Source organism: Stigmatopora nigra, chromosome 3 (assembly GCF_051989575.1).
Source record: "Stigmatopora nigra isolate UIUO_SnigA chromosome 3, RoL_Snig_1.1, whole genome shotgun sequence".
Classification (NCBI taxonomy): Eukaryota; Metazoa; Chordata; class Actinopteri; order Syngnathiformes; family Syngnathidae; genus Stigmatopora; species Stigmatopora nigra.
In genome coordinates, this window is record NC_135510.1 from 12,843,257 (window position 1) to 12,865,066 (window position 21,810).

Below are 21,810 nucleotides of genomic sequence, written 5' to 3' on the forward strand. Positions count from 1 at the left end.
AAGGACTTCAACATTGCTACCATTACTCATCTAAAATATATTTTTTGTAAATATTTCCATTTCTTTTGTATTACTTTTCCAGTTGGGATGATAGCAGTTCAGTGAGCAGCGGAATCAGCGACAACATTGACACAGATGACATCAACACCAGTTCATCCATCTCATCCTATGCCAACACACCTGCAGCACAGCGCAAGGGCCTCAGCAAGCAGGTAACTAGTATATATGTGTATCCTAATATTGTGCTATACTTTCGGAATGGTTTCTTCGCACTCCCCCATTCCATTCCAATGAAGAGTCAGTGACAATAGATCAATAGTCAACCAGAAAATGTAAACATTAGCCAACATTTGCCATGTTGCGCACAGAAGGTTTGTAGGCCAGTGAGCATGCAAAGTGCATTCATGGTTGCAGAGGACAGGGAATCAAAGAGATAGAAAAGACAAGCATAACAGATTTGTACGGTATATGGGGCAGGTTAATATGACCTGAATCATCTGGAAATACCTATCGCAGTTTGGCCGCATGCCATGTGCAATGTTTTAACAGTGCAAACTACTGCTTTTTTTGACATGTTGTCTTGGAAACTGCAAAAGCAGCTTGAAAGCAGCTGTCATTCCTCACACAGCTGTAATTTAGTGTCTTAAAGGCTATGGTAAAACGGGCCAACTTGAGTTAAGTCGGATGGCATTTCGAGTCTCGCACTGACTCACCTACTTTTCATAGGTTTTGAAAAACAAAAACAAAAACATGTGAAACTGTAAATATGACTTCAATAAGCACAATGGAACTTTGCCAGGCCACGTGCTGTCAATGACTCACTCAGAAATCCAAGCTGCCTTAAGACTGAGGCATGATGCTACTTAGATATTACATTTTAAACTGCTATTTCTCAGAAGGTATGCACAGATGGAAAAAAAATGGTCACGGTCAGCCTTGTTCTCTTATTTCCTTATTATTGATAGCCACTCCTAGAGTACTTGACGTTTCCAACCCCATGTTGACCTCCCATTCCTTTAAATACATCTCCAAACACTAAATGTTTAAACAGAGATAATTCCAGTTGTATGTTTGTCCATGTACTTCTTCGGTAGTGTTGAACCAGACATACTGCATATGTGTGTTTCTAGCCTGTGACAGATGCCGAGAAGCACTCGTTGTCCACGGCGGTGCACCAGGTCTGGTCAGGAGACGAGTTGAAAAGGCCAGACGTGGAGTCGGACGGCGGGGTTAAAATGGAGCCAGGATCCAAGTGGAGTCGTCGAAACCCATCAGACATTTCCGATGAGTCAGACAAGGGAGGATCAGGGAGAAAGACCCCATCAGTATCCCATACTGGGTCCTGGCGGAGAGGCATGAGTACTCAGGTGGGGGTGACGCCCCCTCGGACCAAAAGCACCAGTAGTACATGCTGTGCAAGTTCAGCTAAAACCCACAGTTCAGGTAAAATACAGGATATTATATCGTATTTTATACTTGGAGACTAGGTCATGATGCGGAAGGGACTGAAACTTCTGTGTAAATTTGTGTGTATTTTTTTTTATGTGACTAGAGAACAAAACTGTCTTTCTTGGCAAATCAAAATCAATTTGACCTTTCTTTTATGACAATGTACAAGGTCTTCCTGTTATACATAGTGGCCTAAACAAAACAATACACATGCGTTTTGTGTTAAATCTGTAGCAAATCGCTTTGTACTGCTTTCCTTACAAAATATGAATACAATTCTGTAGATCTAACTATCTAATTTGTCTATAGGAGATCCTGCAGTAATTCATGTGTGACTTCATGCCAGTCATAGTATTTTTTTCTGCATGTCCGTGTCCCACAGGTAAAACAGATGATGTCAAGGTTTCAGAGAAGGGACGTCTGTCTCCGCGTTATAACGGCCTTAACCGCTCGCCCTCTGATGCTGCAGAAGAAGCCAAGACAAAATCTCACTCTACCAGCCACACATCGGCAACAAGCTCCCTCACACACACACTTTCAGAGCCCCAGACACATGCGTCCCGGGCACTAACAAGCACATTTGGCTTCAAGAAACAGGGCCATGGCATGGTAACCATGGTAACTGCCAGTGGGGCCACCATAACCGGAGGCTCAGCCACTCTGGGGAAAGTTCCAAAATCTGGCTTACGCTCACTGGCAGGAATGAAGACAGGTGGGCAAGATGGGGGCTTGCTGCTTGGCCACCATGATGATGGCTTCCTCTCTGCCGGTGCCCGCTCCACCCTTCAATATCGCAGCCTTCCGAGGCCTGGTCGCTCAGGGGCGGCTGCCCGCAATGGCAACCGCTCTTCCACCAGTAGCATTGAAGCCGCAGTGCTCTCAGTTACATCATATGGGAAAAATGCAATCAGCAAGCCTAATGGTTCGGGATGTCTTCTGGCCAATCAGACAGATCGTGAGAAGGGTGTCTCAGATCTTGACAATTTCAGGAGTGGAGGATCAGCAACTGTCCCTCTTGCAGGAAGGCAACCAGTTTCATCGCCAACTCTACGCAGGTGAGCATAGACACCTGTCACCCTACCTGAGTATAAAGTGTTTTCTGCTTGTGCTCTTGCTGTTGTGCAATGATCACGCGTGCAAACATGTTTTTTGTGCCGTCACACACTCCTGTTAAGGTCACATCAGGTCAATTCATATTGAAGCACAAGTTGATCTTAAATGATTGGCTTCTAAACCTTTAAAGCCTTGGCAGAGTATCTGTGGAGGATTCTGGCTAATGGGAGTCTTGCCTCAACATTCCATCCTCATTATTGTCTATGAGTGATTACTCTACAAAGCTGTTCTTGCTATCACACATCCACTCCTGAATTGTCTGCGTTTAACTGGAACCCAAGATAAGCACATACATGAGAGAATTGTGGGGGTGTGTTGGCTGTAATTTGGATTTGAGAAAGAACTTCTCTAATTGACTGCAAGAAAGACAAAACCATAAAATCCAGTGGTGTTAATTGAGTTCAATAAAGTGTCATATTGACCTCATGTATTTATTTAAATTCACTTCATATTTACACTCAATTCACCACAGGTTGTTTGGTGGCAAGGCCAACAAACAGGCTCCAGTCACCACTGCAGACAACATGAAAAACTCAACTGTTATCTCCAACCCCCATGCTACCATGAATCATGCGACCGCCGTGATTGAGTCCTCTGATGGAGGGTTGGGAGGTGTGGACAATGATACCATCAGCCCCATGTTTGGGGGACGACTACCTGGGTCCAACATGGGAACACTGGGCAGCGAACAGGTAAGCTGCCCTTTGGATAAAGTACACTAAAAATTTACTCTTTTGTTGAGATCCATAGAATTTTGTGATTGTACATGTTAAGATACGTTTACTGAGCTGATTTTGGGTGAGAAACCTGAGAGGAGTTACCAGCACTTCAGAGAAAATGTATTTCTCAATCACTTTAGATGTCAGTTTAATCCCCCCCGAAAAAAATGCAAAGGTGTGGTTGGGGATAGTTTGAAAAAGTTGCTTAATATCATCATAGACAAACGATGGTATTGATTTGAGTGCCTGAGGGTATAAGTGGCGAGTTTGTACATGACTTTTTTTTAATATTATGACATAATTCACTTTGTGCATGTTTTTTTTTAGAATATTCTAACATGATTGATGAAGCTTTTTAAGAGATTCTCCCAATCTTACAGCAATAGACAATATCTTGTTGTTCCTATCAAACCATGTTTGATGCTTTTAGTAGATTTTTTAAAAGGGTAAGACCCTGTAATAATAAAAAGATATATAACTAGTTTTAAAAAATGCATTATACTTACATCAACATTTTAATGTTGAATGTTTTTAGAGATAATGGAAAAGGTTGAGCATGCTTTTCCAACAACATGACTGTTGTTGTACCAGTTGCATTGGGTAATCACATCATTACAACATAAATATAGTGAACATACTGCAACGTGATAACAACTTTTTTAACCATTTGAATACTAAGGATGAAGACCTGTGGTTTTCTTAAGAGGAATTTAAACATTTTTTGTATTTTCACAGGCCTCCAGTCCAGGCTCAGTCTATTCCTCCACTGGCCCGTCCAATAGCTTAACATGGGGCACAACATTCAGCAGTTCCTCTGCTCAGAGCAGGGAGAGCACACTGGGTGGGCATGGCGGAGCAGGCAGCATGGGTTATCCCTCTGTCAGCAGCATGCACACTAGCAGTGAGTCCATTGACATGAGCCTGGGCAGCGCCGGGGGAGGAGGGAGCCACGGGACCCATAGAGAGGACACCTTGTCTGCCTTGGGCCGCGCCGGCAGCGTCAAGACAGGCATGTCGGAAAGGTAACTACAGGAATAAAAGTGATGTTTTGAGGGAGCATTTACAGATGTATGCTGCAAAACCCATATTGTATAGTCACATAAATATTAGTTATCTGCCCATGTCTTTTTCAGAATGTTGGTGCCATACCCTTTCATGTCTTTTATCTTTGCGGCACATAAGAAACAAAATTCCACATTCATTTTGGATCATGAGAGTGCAACAGCTTTGCTATTCTCACACAGATCAACCTCATTAAAGTATTAGAAACATTACTCATAATGCGATACAGTTCAACACCATTGAAAAGGTCAACCACAAATATAAACATTAGAAAGGTTTTCTCCCTTTCAGGTGCAAATTTGCTTTTTGCACTTTTGGCCATTCAAGAATTGTAGCAAAGTGAAGTATCTGATCTATGCCGATATAGAATTATAACAGAGGAAAATTAATAACATCTGTAGTGTGTAAACAAAGCTACAAGGCTCTGAACATCAAGCCCTTCACACCGCGTTCTCAATAATATCAATATCCCAGTATCTTACAGTTGACTGTGTTCTAATAGGGATTATCTCTATGAACATAATTGTCTTAAACTTGCTTTCTCTGTGTTTGTTGTGCGTTTTCCTCCCTGTCTCCTTCAGCCCACTCTCTTCCCCCTCCGCTAGCCCTAAATTCAGCCGAAACACCCTGCCTAGGAAACAGGACAGGTAAATGGACCTGTGTACAGTGTTAGGATTACCATAAGGAACCACCTCTCATGCAATTAAGACTTAAGAAAGAATTTGTGTCGACTTATAGTGTAGATGTGGAAGTGTGCAGCTTTGTGTAGCTGTTTTGGGTCATTGTTTTGCCTTACGTTTAGTAGTCTGCTGTAGTTTTTATTGCTTTTATGCTGCCACCTTGTGTTAAGAATGCAGGAGGTGCGCTCTTGTTATAACGTTACTTTCGCACGAGTTTCAGACAATTAAAGCAGATAGATTGTCAGCTACACCTAGCCAGCTTTTTAAAGTTGTGTTACTTAGAAGCAGTTGCACGTTCCCATACCTTTTCCCATCTCAAGTGTTTCTCTCCCACAGTGGGCCACTCTGTGGCAGAAACACTCTGCCTAAGAAGGGACTCAGGTACTGACACCACTGCCTTGTTAGACATGTTCGACTTTTTCACTCTGGTTCGCCAAATTGTCTACAGTACTGTTTTCCTGTGTCTACATTCACTGCTCGGGGGCCTGTGCTCACATTTTTTTTGTTGGTTTGTTTTCTTGTTTTTGGTGTGCTTTGAAATGTTATGTTTGGCAGTCTTTGCCCATGTGGCTGTTGTGCTTTGGCAAAGAGGCTTCTCACTTTGTCTTCACACAGATCTCACTTTCATATATAACAGGCTTCATTTGGGAGACTACTTTGGGTCTGATTTTGTCACGCTTTTTGTTGCTCACTGGGATTCATGTTCATTATGCCATAATGCTTTGTCACAGCATTTAATTCTTCGGATGGTTTTTGCTAATAATTTGGCAACCTATAAGGAAAAAAAATGCCTTGGTGATTAAAAACCTAAATCAAATGAAATGCGTAAATATCAGTCAAAAAAAAATTGCACTGTCTTCCCGTGCCATATACTCAGGGCCTAATTAAACTTTGACTTCTTTCAGGTATGGACCACCTCCTCAGCTGCGAGGTCCCGATGAGGGCCGTGATTGGCTGCGATCCTACTCTACCAGTGGGCTCCAGGAATCAGCCAGTAACTCCCCCTTTTCTCCTGGCTCGAGTCTCACTTCCCCCTCTGGCACGCGCTTCAATTTTGGACAGCTTGGTAGGCAAACACACACCCCCACACTCTAGGCTGCTACTAATATATTTCATAACAATACAAAGTCTTTGTTTAGTATATAACATGTATACTTTGAACACAATTATCAGTAGATCGAAGGGTTAGTAATTTACTGAGAAGTAGAATTCGGCACAATTCTGTATCATTTCATTGTAGTTCATCTTTGCATGTCAATCATTTCATTCTGACAGCATCAAGCCCAACTTCCACAACTCAGATCAACCTGACCGGCCCACGTAACAACAGCTTGACCAACCAAGATGTCAGCTTCGACTCGTGTAACGACAACCGCCTGAGAAACTCCTGCATGTCTCTCGATGAGAAGACTCGCACCATGAGTCGATCGGGCTCATTCCGGGATGGTTTCGAGGAAGGTACGAGGATTTAAAATAGTGGAAAGAGTGTGTAATCTTGTCTGACGGAATGTCATCCACTAAGTTGGTGAAGTCTGTAATTAGGTGAAAAACAGGACAACGTTCAATTAATTTTACTTTCCCACCACTAGTGCCAAATGAATTATGAATACATGTGTTAAGAGAACCACAGAAAGGATTACTAGTACTGCTTCTCTCAAGGAAAAGCATTCTCTGACCTTCTAAAAGCTATAATCAGCTTTGGTCTCCTTACTTTTTTGTTTTCATAAGCTTGTTTACGGAGAAAAGTACTGAGGTAGAGCCTACTAGCAGGCTGACTGAGGTCAGGCCATCGTAACTCAGGTACAAAAATGTTTGTTTGGACTCTTAGTAGGGAGAAAAAAAACACACTTTTCAGTTACTTTTGCGATTACAGGCTTCGCAGTGAGACGCGTGAGAGACCAAAGGAAACAATAGAAATCTTTCTCTCTTTGTTCGCAAAGATGTACGATTGTTTCCACAGACGAATAAATGTCGCTAGTATAGAATTACTGGACTTTTTTATGGCTAGATTGACAGGACAAAAGTCACCATATCCACCTAATACCACCCTGTCTCTGTGCAAAACACTTAAAAAATCCCAACAGGAACCCATAGCCCTCAGGACGATAGCGCTGTTATTTTAGCTCATCGGCTGGGTATTTTAGGACCATTGACGTTGAAAGACGTCCATTTTTTTTTCCATTTCAATGGCAGCTAGTTAAAATAATTTTTCCATATTTCCCTTAACCATTTATTAGTCACTCATTTAAGTCATTGGACGCCATTGGATTTGGGACTAAGTGATGTGCATTCACAGCCACTCTTCCCAAATTAAATAAATTGGGCGCCTATTATTGTCAACGATACAGATAATGACTTAAAAATATGACATGAAAAAATAATAACTTTAAAGTGTCATTGCGGGCCAAAAAAAATATTATTTCTGTTTTCATTAATTTGGATTTTTTTTAAAAGATATTGTCGCTTTTATTACATTAAAATATATATATATGTAAAAATAATGATTAATAGTAATTGAAAGTAATAATAATAATATAGTGCAAATTGAAACCTGGTGATATATGTCCACATTTTTATACTAAATGTTATTATCGTGGCATACTTGACCCAAAATGCCTGATTTATACTTTATATATTATATAATTGAAAAATAGTCACCTGGCCTAGAAAATGTTGGTGTACTTGTAGTGGTACTGCACTCTGATTTTAAATGTATTCTGCAATACTTACTCCAAGTAAATAATACAAATTGTGCTGGAAGGCATTGGGATTAAAGTCTGTTTTTAAATTTAAAAAAAAAAGACATTTTTCAGTCCATATTGAAAAAGTCCAAATATTTTTGGGATCAAATTCGTTTCCGTGTTTGGATTTCCTTTTGTGTAAGAAGAACTAATCTAACCATAACCAATACACAACCACATCAACCGATAAGATGGCCCTCGAAATACTGCAGCTATTTTGTGCACATACAGTACACTTTTCTGCAGTTCAAATCAAGTTTAGTATTGTGTTTGCAACTGAGAGGTTAATGATTGAATCAAATGTGGCCAGCCTGGCCCCTGGTACAGCCGATGACATCACCACAGTTCCGTATAATCGGCTTCCCGAGCGGGAGGGGGTTTATGCTTGAATTGGGCACTTTGATGTATGACTAGCAGCTGAGTCATTAGCACAGAGGTGCCAAGGCTGTGCCACCGCTTGCGCCGTGTAGGAGTTTTATCTTTAATCTTTCATGGTCATGAGAATGTTAGTTGTGTTGGGTAAGGCTGGGAGAATTGCCGAGTAGGGAGGATCACTCTTAGATGGGCACATTTCCTTAGTGGATGTTGTCATGGAAGTAGGAATCACATGTTAGGTGTACCTTTGCACTTGATTTAATTTGAGTTTCTTGTCTCTCCAGTTCATGGCTCATCCCTCTCTCTGGTATCCAGCACCTCCTCCATGTACTCCACGGTGAGTATACAAACCACATGTATAAGAGTTTATGGATACATGACTTATTTTTCCTACAAGAGGTCACTGTGGTTGTTTCTATTTTTGAAATAAGACCTTGTTACTCTTTGGTGGGCGGTGTCTTAGTTTATTCAGGTATGGGTAGATACGTGTTGACCATAAATGTTGGCTGTTGTGCCAGGATTTTTTAGGAAAATTGTCCTCAATAGTACTTTTGCTAGATTAAATCAGTTATTGAACGAGTGACTCATAATCACCTACAATTGTTGTGTTCATTAAGTAGTTGGCCTTAAAACTTGACCAACGTGTTTTGTTGTGTGTTTTCAAATAGAAATAACGTGTGTGCGTGTTTGCTTTTCACTTAAAGCAGCCACAGCCTTGAACACCCACTCTGCACACACTTATTTGGCTCAGCCTACATTTATGTTTTCACCAATCAGAGTACTAGCTGAGTAAGCCTGCCCCCTTTTCATCTCGCATGTGAGCTCACTCACCTGAGCAGGTATTTCACACAAACTCTCAAGACAATTTGTTTGGGGGTTTTTCACCCCACAAGCCATTTGACATTTGAATCCGACTAAAGGCATAATGATGACTACTTTATCCTTCACTGGCACTGTCACATCTTTTCAACTAACGGTAGGTAGGGTTAGGAGGCTGACCAAATATTACATTTAATCTTTTGGGCTTTCTGGAAGGCATTGTGATTGAGTCGGGAATGATTAATGATATTCTATTTTAATCCATCTTATTAAATGTTGGTGTGTGAAAATGCTGACATGTTTTCATTCTGAGTGTTTATTACGTGAGGGAGTGAGTGATTCCTTGTTAGAAAGGATTGGCCAAATATTACGTTTAATCTTTTGGGCTTTCTGGAAGGCGATTTTAAACATGTCATTACAAATGGAAAAAGTGATTAAGTCTGCAATGGTTAATGATATTCTTTTTTTATCCAACTTATTATATGTTGGTGCGTGAAAATGCTGACCTGTTTTCATTCTACGGAGTGTTTACTACGTCAGGGAGTACGTGATTCATTGTTAGAAAGGCTATTGTGTTGTGGTTTATACGTCATATGTGTCGACTCAAAGCTTTATGTGTGCTCTATCTTAATTTTATATGACTACACTCCCTGGAATTTTTTGCAATAGGCAGTGGGTGGCTCCTGCTAGAATAAAACAATAACTAATACCAGTTCTACGATATGATTGTACTGGATAATATGGAAAGACACCAACTGGATTTGTGTGGGAAGAATCATAAAATGGAAACAATTTGCTTCTGTAACATTCCCATTTTCATGCTTCATATATTTTCAAAAATTGAAGTTGTAAGGTTATATCATTCCTAATGAAACATTACAGTTTTAGAGCATTTGGTTTTATATTATTCAGTAGAATTGAGATTACACTACTATATTATTCAAATGAATGATATAGTATAGAATATAGTGATTTGTGATCTAGTATATATATATATATATATATATATATATATATATATATATATATATATATATATATATATATATATATATATATATATATATATATATATATATATATATATATATATATATATATATATATATATATATATATATATATATATATATATATATATATATATATATATATATATATATATATATATATATATATATATATATATATATATATATATATATATATATATATATATATATATATATATATATATATATATATATATATATATATATATATATATATATATATATATATATATATATATATATATATAGTGATATAGTATAGTAATGATATATGAATGAATGACAATGCTTGCTGAGATAAAATTGATTTATTATGTATGTGATGTTGGTCAAACCCTTTTACAGGGTTTCATTACTGTTGCGTAAATGTGCCATTTCATTTTGGCTGAGGGTGAATTTAATCAATATTCAACTTTGTCTCTGCAATTCAGCTGAACGTGCGTAAGAACACACAAAGCTGTATGTTTTGGGTGTCAAATGATTGTTAGTGAAATTAACATTGAATGGGAATATATAGTATCAAATTAAGAGTACCAAGGTTAGCAAATGTATTATTACTCATGTACACTTAAATAAGGATGTTGCATATTTCTTTGTTTTGGTGAACAGCAATAAGGTGTGTTGTGCGTGTGTGTGGTTTGTCTTGCCTAGTATTGTTACAATGTTAACAATAGGACACACTCTAGTATAGGGACTTGTAAGTCAAATGCCTTGAGGACAAAAGCTCTACTTACCAGAGTTTGTCTAGTTTATATTCTTGATGTTAACCTGAACTCTACAAGAGTTGGAATATGTGATCTTAGCCTGTTTTCAAATCTGAATTCAGTAGGAAAAATCCATTATAATTTTCTTTCTCCCATTGTCTTCTTTTACAGAACGAAGAAAAGTCCCAGTCAGAGGTAAGTGAAGCTGTTTTTTCATCCACTCTGTAATTTTACCGTTTCAATAGTTGTTGTAATATTTTTTTTTTAAATTGTATCCTGTTACAAAACTACAAGTCTGCATTTGTGACCATGAAATAGTCTCTTCTTCCTGTCTGAACACCTGTGTAGACGACTACTATAACGACATTTTATTATCTCCTGTGTTTCATCTTTACAAATATTCTAGTTTGAGGCATGTTTAAATTGCAGGTTTTTTTTTAATGAGGCAGATATGTCTGCTTTTATGTCTGTTTTTTTATCTCACATTTTTTTTTTTCCCTCCATGTTCTCAGATTCGCAAGTTACGCCGGGAGCTCGATGCCTCCCAGGAGAAAGTTTCCGCCCTAACAACCCAGTTGAGCGCTAACGTGAGTGAACATGCAAATCCGTAAAGCATCTTTAATGTACCTCACCACATTTCTAAACAGTAATGTGATAGTAGATCACTTTTACACATGCACAAATTTCCTTTCCCAAAACGGTCATGTTTATTTTTGACTGCTGCTGTTGATGAGAGGGAATTAACTCTTGAGGTGCCATAAATGGCAATAGCCGAATGATTCCTGCAATAGGATTGGATATGTATTATAGTCAAGTAGTGATTTCAAGTCTACATCTATTCTTAGTAATTTACCATATACTACCATAAGGTAATATTTTAAGATCTCCAGGCACAATCTGTGATGCCAAATTATGCAGCTTATATTGCACAAGTCTCACCACTCTTCGCTGTATATCTTCTGACTGAATCACAGTGTGCCAGTGTTTTTGATGAGAGATATGCAGCGTTGGCAAAGGTCTTACATTACAGCAGAGTTGTGTCTTGGGTTGTCCCAGATGTGCCCTGAAGATTCACAGCTATCTCTTGATACGTGGGTGGTTGTGTGTGTATATAATTCTGTGAAGAACTTGCCTACTTTACACTTGTTCTAGTTGTGTTTGAGTGGTTGAGGGGGTTGTTCTTGAGGATAGAGTGTAGCGCATTAAGGGAAAGTCTTTGATCAGATGTATGATTTCACACCACTGACCCATAGACAGATTACTCATTTTCTGAATACCTCTTGATGCCCTGAAGCCAAGAATCGAAAAACGGCTTTGTCTCCAGCAGTCTCAACTTGAATTACACATCAATCAGCCCTGTTCCCAAATCTTGCACACATGCATCACACGTGCACACACACACACACACACACACACACACACACACACTTTCATTTATACTGCAGGCAACACACCATCAAGCAAATCTAGTTAACCATTTCACAAAACATATTTACCCTAAAGTTAGAAAGTAGGGTGATTCTGTTTCACTTGGCACTCATATGTGATGTACTGATGTCTTGCAGGCTCACCTGGTTGCAGCTTTTGAGCAGAGTCTGGGCAACATGACCATCAGGTTGAAGAGTCTCACCTCGACAGCTGAACAGAAGGTGAAAAAATATTGCCTCAGCTATGCAGTGTTGTTGTTCTGATCCACGTCTTCTGTTTCACATGACAGGACTCTGAGTTGAATGAGCTGAGAAAGACAATCGAGCTGCTGAAAAAGCAAAACGCTGTCGCACAGGCCGCAATCAATGGTGTCATAAACACCCCTGATCTTAATTCAAAAATCGACAGGACCGGTATGCACTCACTTAGATTTGATTCAAAAATAATTATTTACAAAATAGCCTCCAACCAGCACATTTGTTAATTATACTGTTGATCTCCTCCAGGTGGCAGTAACGGCAGCCTTCACCAGCAACAGCAGCAGCATCAACAGCAACAGCAACCAGACTTGAGAATTAGGAGACAACACTCTTCCGACAGTGTCAGCAGTGTTGCCAGTGCCACCAGCCACTCCAGCGTTGGATCCAACATGGACGCAGATGCCAAACATAAGAAGAAAAACAAGAAGAATTGGGTAAGACAAAAGAACATGCAGTGTATATATATACAACCTACCAAACATATCATGTTTTGTTATGGTTTTCCTTTTTCTTTGTGTATCCTGGTCTTTGCATGCATGGCTTTCCTCTTCAGTCATCTTTCACTGGGGAAAAGGTGACTCCTCTAAGGACCATTTCATTGATTAAAATATTTGCTAGGCATTTATCTTTTTATCTACTTTGAATTATAACATTTGTAGTAACTCCGATAACTTCATCTGCAAGTCATAATGACGCAATAACAAATTTGGCTTTGGTCATTGATTGTTCTTTCTTTGTGACTCGAAGACATTCTTGTGCACCGGAGGACAAATCAGAAATGATGACGTAGGCAACTTCTCATGTGTCTTTTCTGTCATTACATTCAGTGGTGTTAGCTGGCTGCGTGGTCAGAAGCTGACCCTAATGTTGTAGAACTCTAGCTAGAGCTCTGTGGTGCTTTGTACTGGTGTTAAAAGATATGAGCTTGTGTCAAGTTTCCTGCTTTAGCAATGATAATAAATAACCCCCATGTCTTTGTCGTAAAATTTAACTGAGACCTTGTTGGGTGCTCCTTCATGCAGGTGCTCATGCATTGTGTTTATATACTTAGTGTAATGACGCATAGGGGACGTGTGTCAATGTTCCAGATGTAGGACGACAACCAATATCCATGTTAGCTTTGCCCTGCAGTTACCAGAAAGTGTGATCTGCTTTCAACCGAACAAGGCTTAAATGTTTGTCTCTCCATAACACATTAACATTCACACACGCACATGTGCTGTTTTGTCTTTCTGTCTTTATTTGCTCCGCTTCATGTGGCAGGTCTACGAGGTAAGATTAGTGCATCCTGGTAACTAAAAGCAGCCTCAACCCTTTTAGGTTACTAACCTTTTTTTCCCCCACTCCCACTGCTACAAGCCTGCTCCTCTGCTCAGCACTGCCTTCCCTTACTCACAATATTTTTTTAGGATTTGGACTTATTTATACAAGTGGGGAAAAAAGCACCCTGAAATACTTTACCACGTTCCAAAAATGATCTGGTTTGGTGTATTTGAATGTGTTTAGAGCTGTGACGTGTTGCTTGAGTAAAAAAAAAACTACACTGTCTGCTAAAACTGTAAGGATGAAAGCTTTTCAACATAAATGTGTTAAATTGCTTAAAGTAAAAAATAATGCTTCGATGAATGGAAAATTTCCCCCCTGACATGTTCCAAAACTTCCATTTTCAAATTGTGAAATTGTTATATTTTAAATTTTATCAGCTGTCCCAATTATTCTTAAGAATATTCATGTTTGAAAAAGTGAATTATAAATAAATGTGACATGCGAGTGATTAAAATATGCAAGAGAGTCAACCAGATAAATTACATTGTTAGTAAGCGTAATGAGAGTATTACAGGGTGTTTTCCTCTTAACAAACACTTGCTCGAAAGATTAAAAAAAGCACTCCACCATTATTTTTTCACTCTATAGTTAATTTAATAATCAACTTATTAAAATGTCAACCAAATCTATTTAGCGAAATTCAGGAAAAACTCTCTGACTCACTTGTAGTTTTTCACAGCCACTTTCCACTGTTTATCCTGGCATGACCTTGCACCTCCTCCCTGCTGGTTTTTAGAGTGTTCCTAAACCTTGAAAATTAGGTTTATAGTTCTCTTTTTTATGTCTCTTTCATTTTTTTTTAACCTGCAGCTACGAAGCTCCTTCAAGCAGGCGTTCAGCAAGAAGAAATCTCCTAAATCAGCATCATCCCACTCAGATATTGAGGAAATGACTGATTCGTCGCTGCCCTCTTCGCCAAAACTGCCTCACAACGGCATCACCACCACCAATCACATGCTCAGGAACACGCACTCCAACTCGTTGTATGTACACGATTGTGACTTCTTACTACATCTAAACTATTTTTTATGAAGACCCAGCTAAAGTTAACTTACTAGTTCATGTTCCAACATCATGAAAATACAATAAAAGTCAGCACAGGGATTGTTAAAAAGTAAAAAGCATATTGTACTAAAGAGTTAAGTAAAACTGTGCTTTGGTAGTGATTCCCATGCATGCCAATAGAGGAAACCTGCTTGCCATATTTTTACACTCACACAGATTTGCCTCTTTTTATTTTGCGCACACACAGATTGTCGGAGTGTTTGGACAGCGAGGCGGAGACTGTGATGCAGTTGCGTAGCGAGCTCAGAGAGAAGGAGATGAAATTAACGGATATCCGTTTGGAAGCACTCAGTTCAGCCCATCAACTCGACCAGTTACGAGAGGCCATGAACCGCATGCAGGTTTGATCATACAGAAATGCACACCTATACTCAGTTGCTCATCGCTAGTCATCCATTCTTTATGTCCATTTGTGGGCTTTACAGCTTGAAATTGAGAAGCTGAAGGGGGAGAATGACCGCTTGAAGCTAGAGACTCAAGGGAGCAGGGTAGGGTCCCAAGCCTCCATCTCTTCCTCCACCCACCAAGCGCACAGCCAGGTCCATGGAACAAATGTGGGCATCTCACAGCACAGTCTGAACTTGGCCACCAGCGAGTCTACCAGTCTGGGTAAGTCTGTTGAACTAGAAGTTGCTCACATGTTAAAATTTGAATCGCCATTTTCCAACGTCACTGTGTGGGGTTTTTATGTGTTCCACCTTCCTCCCGCAAGTGGGAAAAATATTAGTTAAACTTAAAGGTTCTTGGGTTCAACACTAGCTAGGCGTGTGATCAACAACCAAAGAAAGAAAATACAGTGGTGTGTCTACTTATAAAAACAATTGGTTTCAGAACTGGTTTCAGAACTTAGTTTTTCGTAAGTAAAGAAGCATTTTACATATAAAGGCTCCTATTTGTTCCTTCAAAAACAATCTCGGTGGGGCAATTTAGTATGAAATATGTGAAAGACACAAAAAGAACAAAAAAAAGTGAAGAAAATATTTAAGCTATTAAAATGAATGAAAAAACACAAAACCATTTTCTGTTTTTGCTGAAGCGTTTTGTAACCACAAAATATTTCATATGTAAAGACATTCTAAGTGGAGATACCACTGGAATGGTTTGCTTAGACATAACATTTTTGACTCTTTGTACTGTATAACCACGGGCATAGATTATAAATTGAAGGCATTTTTGACAGGGTTACACAAAGATGATGACGAGCTTTAAGGACACAATTTTTTATGTAGTTGTTTTTTTTTTTGCTGTTGCAAAGATTGGCCTGAAAATAAAGATTTGCGCTTGACTGAACCGTCTCATAATGTAAGATATATGAACTTCATTGAGTGTTATCTCGATTTCTGTCAGACATGTTGTTGGATGACATCAGTGGAGAGAGTGGTTCAAGGAAGGAGGGTCGTCATGTCAAAATCGTCGTCAGCCTCAATCAGGGCTTGTGGGGGCAGGTGAGATGCATGGAAAATTGACAATCTCTGTTTCTTTATCTACTAACAGAGTTGCTGTACTTTGCATTTAAAGATGCGGATCAATAACCATTTTTTTCACGGTAGGACGCTCGGTCATCTCACTTTCTTATTGGATGTATCGGCGTCAGTGGTAAAACCAAATGGGATGTTTTGGATGGAGTGGTCCGCCGCCTTTTCAAAGTAAGCACCATCATCAAAATCATAATTTGCTGATACATAATGATGTGCTATTCACTTTTAAAACAATGCACTATAATTACTCTCCTCTGTCTACCAGGAGTATATAACCCATGTGGACCCAGCAAGCCAATTGGGCCTAAGCACAGACAGCGTGGAGGGATACAACATCGGAGACATTCATCGTCCCCGGAGCCCCAACGCTGCACACACCCCGGAGCTTCTACCTTGCGGCTATCTTGTGGGAGACAGCAACACCATTAACATTCAGCTCAAAGGTATCGATAGTAAACACTTTATAAAAGCAATACACAGTGTTCCCTCGCTACTTCGCGCTTCAGCTATCGCGGACTCAGAGCTTCGCAGATTTTTTTCAGGATTTTCTTTTTTTTAAAGATATTAAGTTAAAATTATAAATTACATCATTGTACAAGAGGTGGAAACAAAATATTCAATAAGAATTAGTAGTTGCATCCAGAAAAAGGCCAAAGAAATGGTCAATAACATGGTGAGAGTTCAGGAATGGCATTGATGACGTCATGGCTGTTTAGAGGCGCATCTTCACCGCCCAAAAAAACAATGTTCACAACTCCCAATAACGATGTTTCTTACGTGCAAAAAAACTGCAGACGATCCTCCATCCGGACTACTATGATGTTTTTGCTAGGTGGTGCTTTTGTGCACGTGTTATACGTTTCTTTAAGCATTTTTGAAGGGGCACGCCTACTTCGCGGAAATGCAGCTATTGCGGGGGTCCCGGTCCCCATTAACAGCGATAACCGAGGGAACACTGTACTGCACTTTGTCAAGTCCAGGGGTGTCCAAACTATTCCATAAAGAGTCACAGTGGATGCATGTTTTCGTGCCAACTGATCCAGCAAAGACATTTTAACAAATGCGGTTTCTACTGAAACCAGTAGCAATCAATTGATTAAACTTTTAAGACACCAGATTTGTGAGAATGTATCCTCCTCTTCAATTAAAATGAAAACTGCAGCCACTGTAGTGCACTCCTTGTAGACTGGTTTGGTCCCTGAAGGTCCCCAATTATGATTGAATACCTAGATCTGATCTTTTTTCCTCATTTCTAATGACACACACCTGATATGGCCCACAGTGACTGAGAGAATGTTTAGTTATTTATGCTTTTGCTTGTCCAATTGGAGTGAATTCCTTCATCCCATGGTTGTGTGTGTCTACAGGCGTGAGCAGCGACAGCGTGGATTCGTTGGTGTTTGACACACTTATTCCAAAACCAATGCTGCAGCGATACGTCTCCCTCCTGAAGGAGCACCGGCGGGTCATCTTATCAGGTCCCAGCGGAACAGGAAAGACATATTTGGCCAATCAGCTGTCTCGACACCTATTGCACCTCGAGGGCCGACCTCTCACCCCTCACGCTATCGTCACTTTTAATGTGGACCACAAATCCAGCAAGGTAGAAACAAAAACACGGCACACGTACCACTCTTGTTTGAATATTGCAATTAGAAAAGGCTCGCTTTCAAAGTTTAATGGTATATCATCTTAAACATGGCCTACCTGTAGGAGCTTCGACAGTATCTGTCAGGATTAGCTGAGCAGTGTGACATGGCAGCTGGTGTGGAAACCCCCCTAGTGGTCATCCTTGATAACCTTCACCACGTCAGCTCCCTGGGCGAAATCTTCAATGGTGTCTTCAACAGCAGTCACGAGCACAGGTTGGCCATACAACCATGATGCTTAATTGTAGTATAATAGTTTTTATCGCTCTTTGTCGACCCCAAAATGAGCTGGCATGAGTCTAACCCAGGACGTTAACGGTCTTACCGACATGGTTTTGTTTTTTTCCCTTTAGCCCGTATATCATTGGCACCATGAGTCAAGCCACGTCATCGGCTCCCAACTTGCAGCTTCACCACAACTTCAGGTAAACTTGACATGTGCCCCATGAACAAACAATTCTCAAGCAGAGTTCTTACTTCTTTGTGTGGTTTCATCAGGTGGGTGCTGTGCGCCAACCATACAGAGCCAGTCAAAGGGTTCCTAGGTCGCTACCTACGAAGGAAACTAATGGAAATGGAAATCGGCAGTCGAACGCGCAACACAGAACTGGTGAAGATCATAGACTGGATCCCGAGGGTGTGGCACCATCTCAACCGTTTCCTAGAGAGTCACAGCTCTTCAGACGTGACCATAGGTTTGAAGAGCTTTCCTCATTTGTCAGCAGGGGTAAAAGTAAGGGCCACTGATGTGTTATATCTTTGCAAATCTTGCATTGCACAGGTCCTCGTCTCTTCCTTTCATGCCCTATCGATGTGGAGGGATCCAGGGTTTGGTTCACTGATCTCTGGAATTACTCCATTATTCCCTACATGCTTGAGGCTGTTCGAGAGGGATTGCAGGTAACATTTCAACTCAAGATTCCTTTATCTAGAGGTTTTAAACATATGGATGGGAGAGTCATGGCCCGCTTGGATCTCCGATCCAGTTTGCGGGGTTTTTCTTTCTGACAGGCCGTGTCGGTCATTCTTACTGTTCATTCAAAATCAAATGTTATAATTTTTTTGAGACCAATGCAGAAAAAAACTGAAAATTGTGAGTTGTGCAATTAATTGCATGCAGATCTGCACTTAACAATGTAACTTAAAGGGCACCCCTGCTCTAACCATTCCCAAATTTATTATAGTAATGCTGTTTTATTTTATTATTATTATTTTTTTTTTGCTATAGTTGTACGGTCGCAGGGCTGCATGGGAAGACCCTGCCGCCTGGGTTATTGACACCTATCCATGGTCCGCTACTCCCGCTCCGGCCGATTGGCCGCCGTTGCTGCAGTTACGCCCAGAAGATGTGGGATTTGACGGATACTCTGTCCCAAGAGAAGGCGTCCGTAAAGAGCCACCTCAGAGTGACAGTGATGCGGACCCACTGGTAGGTAGCATGGGTTACTTTCTATGGCAATTAACAGGAATGCCGTTGGCCAAGTGGTGAGTACATCGGCCTAACAATTAGGTCCGGACCTTCCTGTGTGGAGTTTGCATCTTCTCTCTGGGATTGCCTGGGCTTTTCCCGGGTACTCTGGTTTTGTCCCACATCCCAAAAACCCGCATTATAGGCTGATTGAACACTCAAAATTGCCCCTAGGTATGAGTGTGAGGGCAAAGGGTTTCCTCTCTCCTTGTCCCCTGTGATTGACTGACGAGGGCTCGAGCAGGGTGTCCCCCACCTCTTGATTGGCTGGGATTGGCTCCAGCACCCCAGTGGCTCTTGTACAGATCGGCAGTATAGAAAATGAATGGAAGAATATAGAAGAAATCATAAATTATTCAATCGGAGCCCACCACACAGACACAATCCACTTCTACACCATCTGAATCATCTTGTATCTTTTATATCAGATGAACATGCTGATGCGCCTGAAGGAGGCAGCGACGTCTTCGAGCCCGCAGAGCTACGACAGCGACTCGAATAGCAACAGTCACCAGGACGACATCCTGGACTCCTCACTGGAGTCCACGCTGTGACGCTCGTGATCTATTCCCGCGAGGACCTACCTGTACACAACAGGATACTCTCACTGTGACGACTTGAGAATAGTACCAAGCCACAAAATCCAGCCACCTTAATTTGGGTGCAGGCAACCCAAATATTTCCGAACAATTGCATTTCAGAAGTCAGCAAAGTTCTTTGCTACAAAGTGTTGTAGTTTTTGTTTTGATTTTCTTCTTTTTTTTCACCACTGTGGCCCGGGGCTCCTCCGTGAAGGAGCTTAACATCAGCATCACACAAAATCAAAGCACATAGCCCGTTAATCTTCGAGGCGTCATTGCGATCAGCACCAGCCCTAAAAGCCCTCCAGGTGGCGACACAAGCTCTGCTTCAGCTCTTTTACCCGAAAGTTATCTGGCCAACGTGCAGGAAAAACTGTTGACGCTATCACCATAATTTCCATACTATCAGCTAGTCATTCAAATTGACTATTTTTACGAAGACGCCAGCAAACAATGAAGCAAGACATCTGTAGGAAAAAAAATACAAAAGTAATGGCACAATGAAAACATGTGAAATAGGCCCAATCTCCAAGTAAGTGGACATATTTTGTATTGTTTTAATGTTGACTGTAATTTTGCATGTTCTGTTTAATATTCATACCTTTACCTCCACAGAACTGCTTGCCCTTAATCCATAATACTTTCATGGTCATTCATAGCACAAAAAAATCTATTGGTGCTGTACTGAGTTCAAACAAAAATGCCTTACTTTGATCTGTTTTGTTTTTGTACTCATGTGTTTTCAGTTTTTTTTTTTTTCCGGTGCTTTCGGCATTGAGGGATCAGATTTGACCTCCCGTTTTCGGAGGGGACCTGTCGACAAATCCACTACACCAATACTATGTGAATAATGAGAATAAGTGAATGGGCCATAAAGTTGGGTTTAAACACAATGCCCACTGATTACAAAAAGGTGGATGAAAGAAACTTGGAGAATTTTTTTGCTGTTCCATATTAAATGTGGAGTGATTGTTTGGAAGAAATTTGAGGTTTGTTACTTTTATACCTCATCCTATCCTCTAATAGCCTTTTGATCACACACTGTTTGGTTATTTTCAAATTTATGTGGAACCAAGTGTACTGTATTTGCTGCTTTGTTTATATATGTATATTGATAAATATGGTTGGAGTTGAAACATTTAAATACATCCTGTTTATAGATAAATGAGAGAAAAGGACGATTGAACTTTGTTTTAAACCTTACGGCTGCCTTTTTTTTAGGTTGAGAGGAGAAGCAGTTCAAGTCTTTAAGCATTAGGCACTGCTTCGATTCAATGTCAATTTTTTTGTCCCCAATTCTATGCAACATTCATCGGGATCTTTAGTAGAAGCCAAATGTTGAATGTGCACTGAGATGTGAGACGTGCAGCATGGAAGTAACGTCTAATTCTTGACCCATTTGTATTGTGTTTTTCTGGGTCCTCATAAGCACAAAACCTGACTTGATTCTGCTCTAAAAGATGTGGATGTCGTTTTAAAGCATTTAACTGGTTTGCCAATTGTGTGTGTGTGTGTGGGTGTTTGTTTTTTTGTTTTTTTTTACAAGCTCAATGAATGTTTAGCCTTCTTTGCTATGTAAGATACTGTAACTTTGTAAAGAGTTCATGATATTTCAGCATTTTGGACGAAACTTTTCTATCTGATTTGTTACAGTACTTGAAAAGGAGTATTTTGTGTACAGTCTCTTCACATCGGAGCACTTTGGTGCGTTTTGTCATCGCTAAGATTCTGATATCACTGTCCTAGTCTTAAGTTATTGTGATTTAATTAAAAAAATATTTATGATCGGATTTTGTATCTGGTCACTTTTAATTACACAAGACATACACACTTTTAACTGA

The 21,810-nt window shown here is 40.1% G+C and overlaps 1 protein-coding gene across 5 annotated transcripts in view; it reads left to right on the forward strand.

Moving 5' to 3' along the window:
* nav2a (neuron navigator 2a) overlaps positions 1–21,759 on the forward strand; it is a 110,747-nt gene extending 88,988 nt beyond the window's left edge. For 3 of the 5 annotated variants that reach the window (XM_077712477.1, XM_077712478.1, XM_077712481.1), the window contains 28 exons: positions 83–212; positions 1,131–1,443; positions 1,832–2,504; positions 3,035–3,254; positions 4,017–4,303; positions 4,925–4,990; positions 5,360–5,404; positions 5,929–6,089; positions 6,299–6,481; positions 8,424–8,476; positions 10,886–10,909; positions 11,227–11,301; positions 12,280–12,363; positions 12,432–12,555; positions 12,649–12,836; positions 14,539–14,711; positions 14,981–15,134; positions 15,219–15,402; positions 16,141–16,238; positions 16,344–16,439; positions 16,537–16,714; positions 17,639–17,874; positions 17,985–18,136; positions 18,274–18,345; positions 18,419–18,615; positions 18,702–18,820; positions 19,149–19,349; positions 19,817–21,759. In XM_077712477.1, the coding sequence (XP_077568603.1) occupies positions 83–212; positions 1,131–1,443; positions 1,832–2,504; positions 3,035–3,254; positions 4,017–4,303; positions 4,925–4,990; positions 5,360–5,404; positions 5,929–6,089; positions 6,299–6,481; positions 8,424–8,476; positions 10,886–10,909; positions 11,227–11,301; positions 12,280–12,363; positions 12,432–12,555; positions 12,649–12,836; positions 14,539–14,711; positions 14,981–15,134; positions 15,219–15,402; positions 16,141–16,238; positions 16,344–16,439; positions 16,537–16,714; positions 17,639–17,874; positions 17,985–18,136; positions 18,274–18,345; positions 18,419–18,615; positions 18,702–18,820; positions 19,149–19,349; positions 19,817–19,942 (4,612 nt within the window). In that variant the 3' untranslated portion in view covers positions 19,943–21,759. The remainder of the gene's footprint in view (positions 1–82; positions 213–1,130; positions 1,444–1,831; positions 2,505–3,034; positions 3,255–4,016; positions 4,304–4,924; positions 4,991–5,359; positions 5,405–5,928; positions 6,090–6,298; positions 6,482–8,423; positions 8,477–10,885; positions 10,910–11,226; positions 11,302–12,279; positions 12,364–12,431; positions 12,556–12,648; positions 12,837–14,538; positions 14,712–14,980; positions 15,135–15,218; positions 15,403–16,140; positions 16,239–16,343; positions 16,440–16,536; positions 16,715–17,638; positions 17,875–17,984; positions 18,137–18,273; positions 18,346–18,418; positions 18,616–18,701; positions 18,821–19,148; positions 19,350–19,816) is intronic. The other 2 variants (XM_077712479.1, XM_077712480.1) reach the window with 2 other exon arrangements.
* The last annotated feature ends 51 nt before the right edge of the window (positions 21,760–21,810 follow it).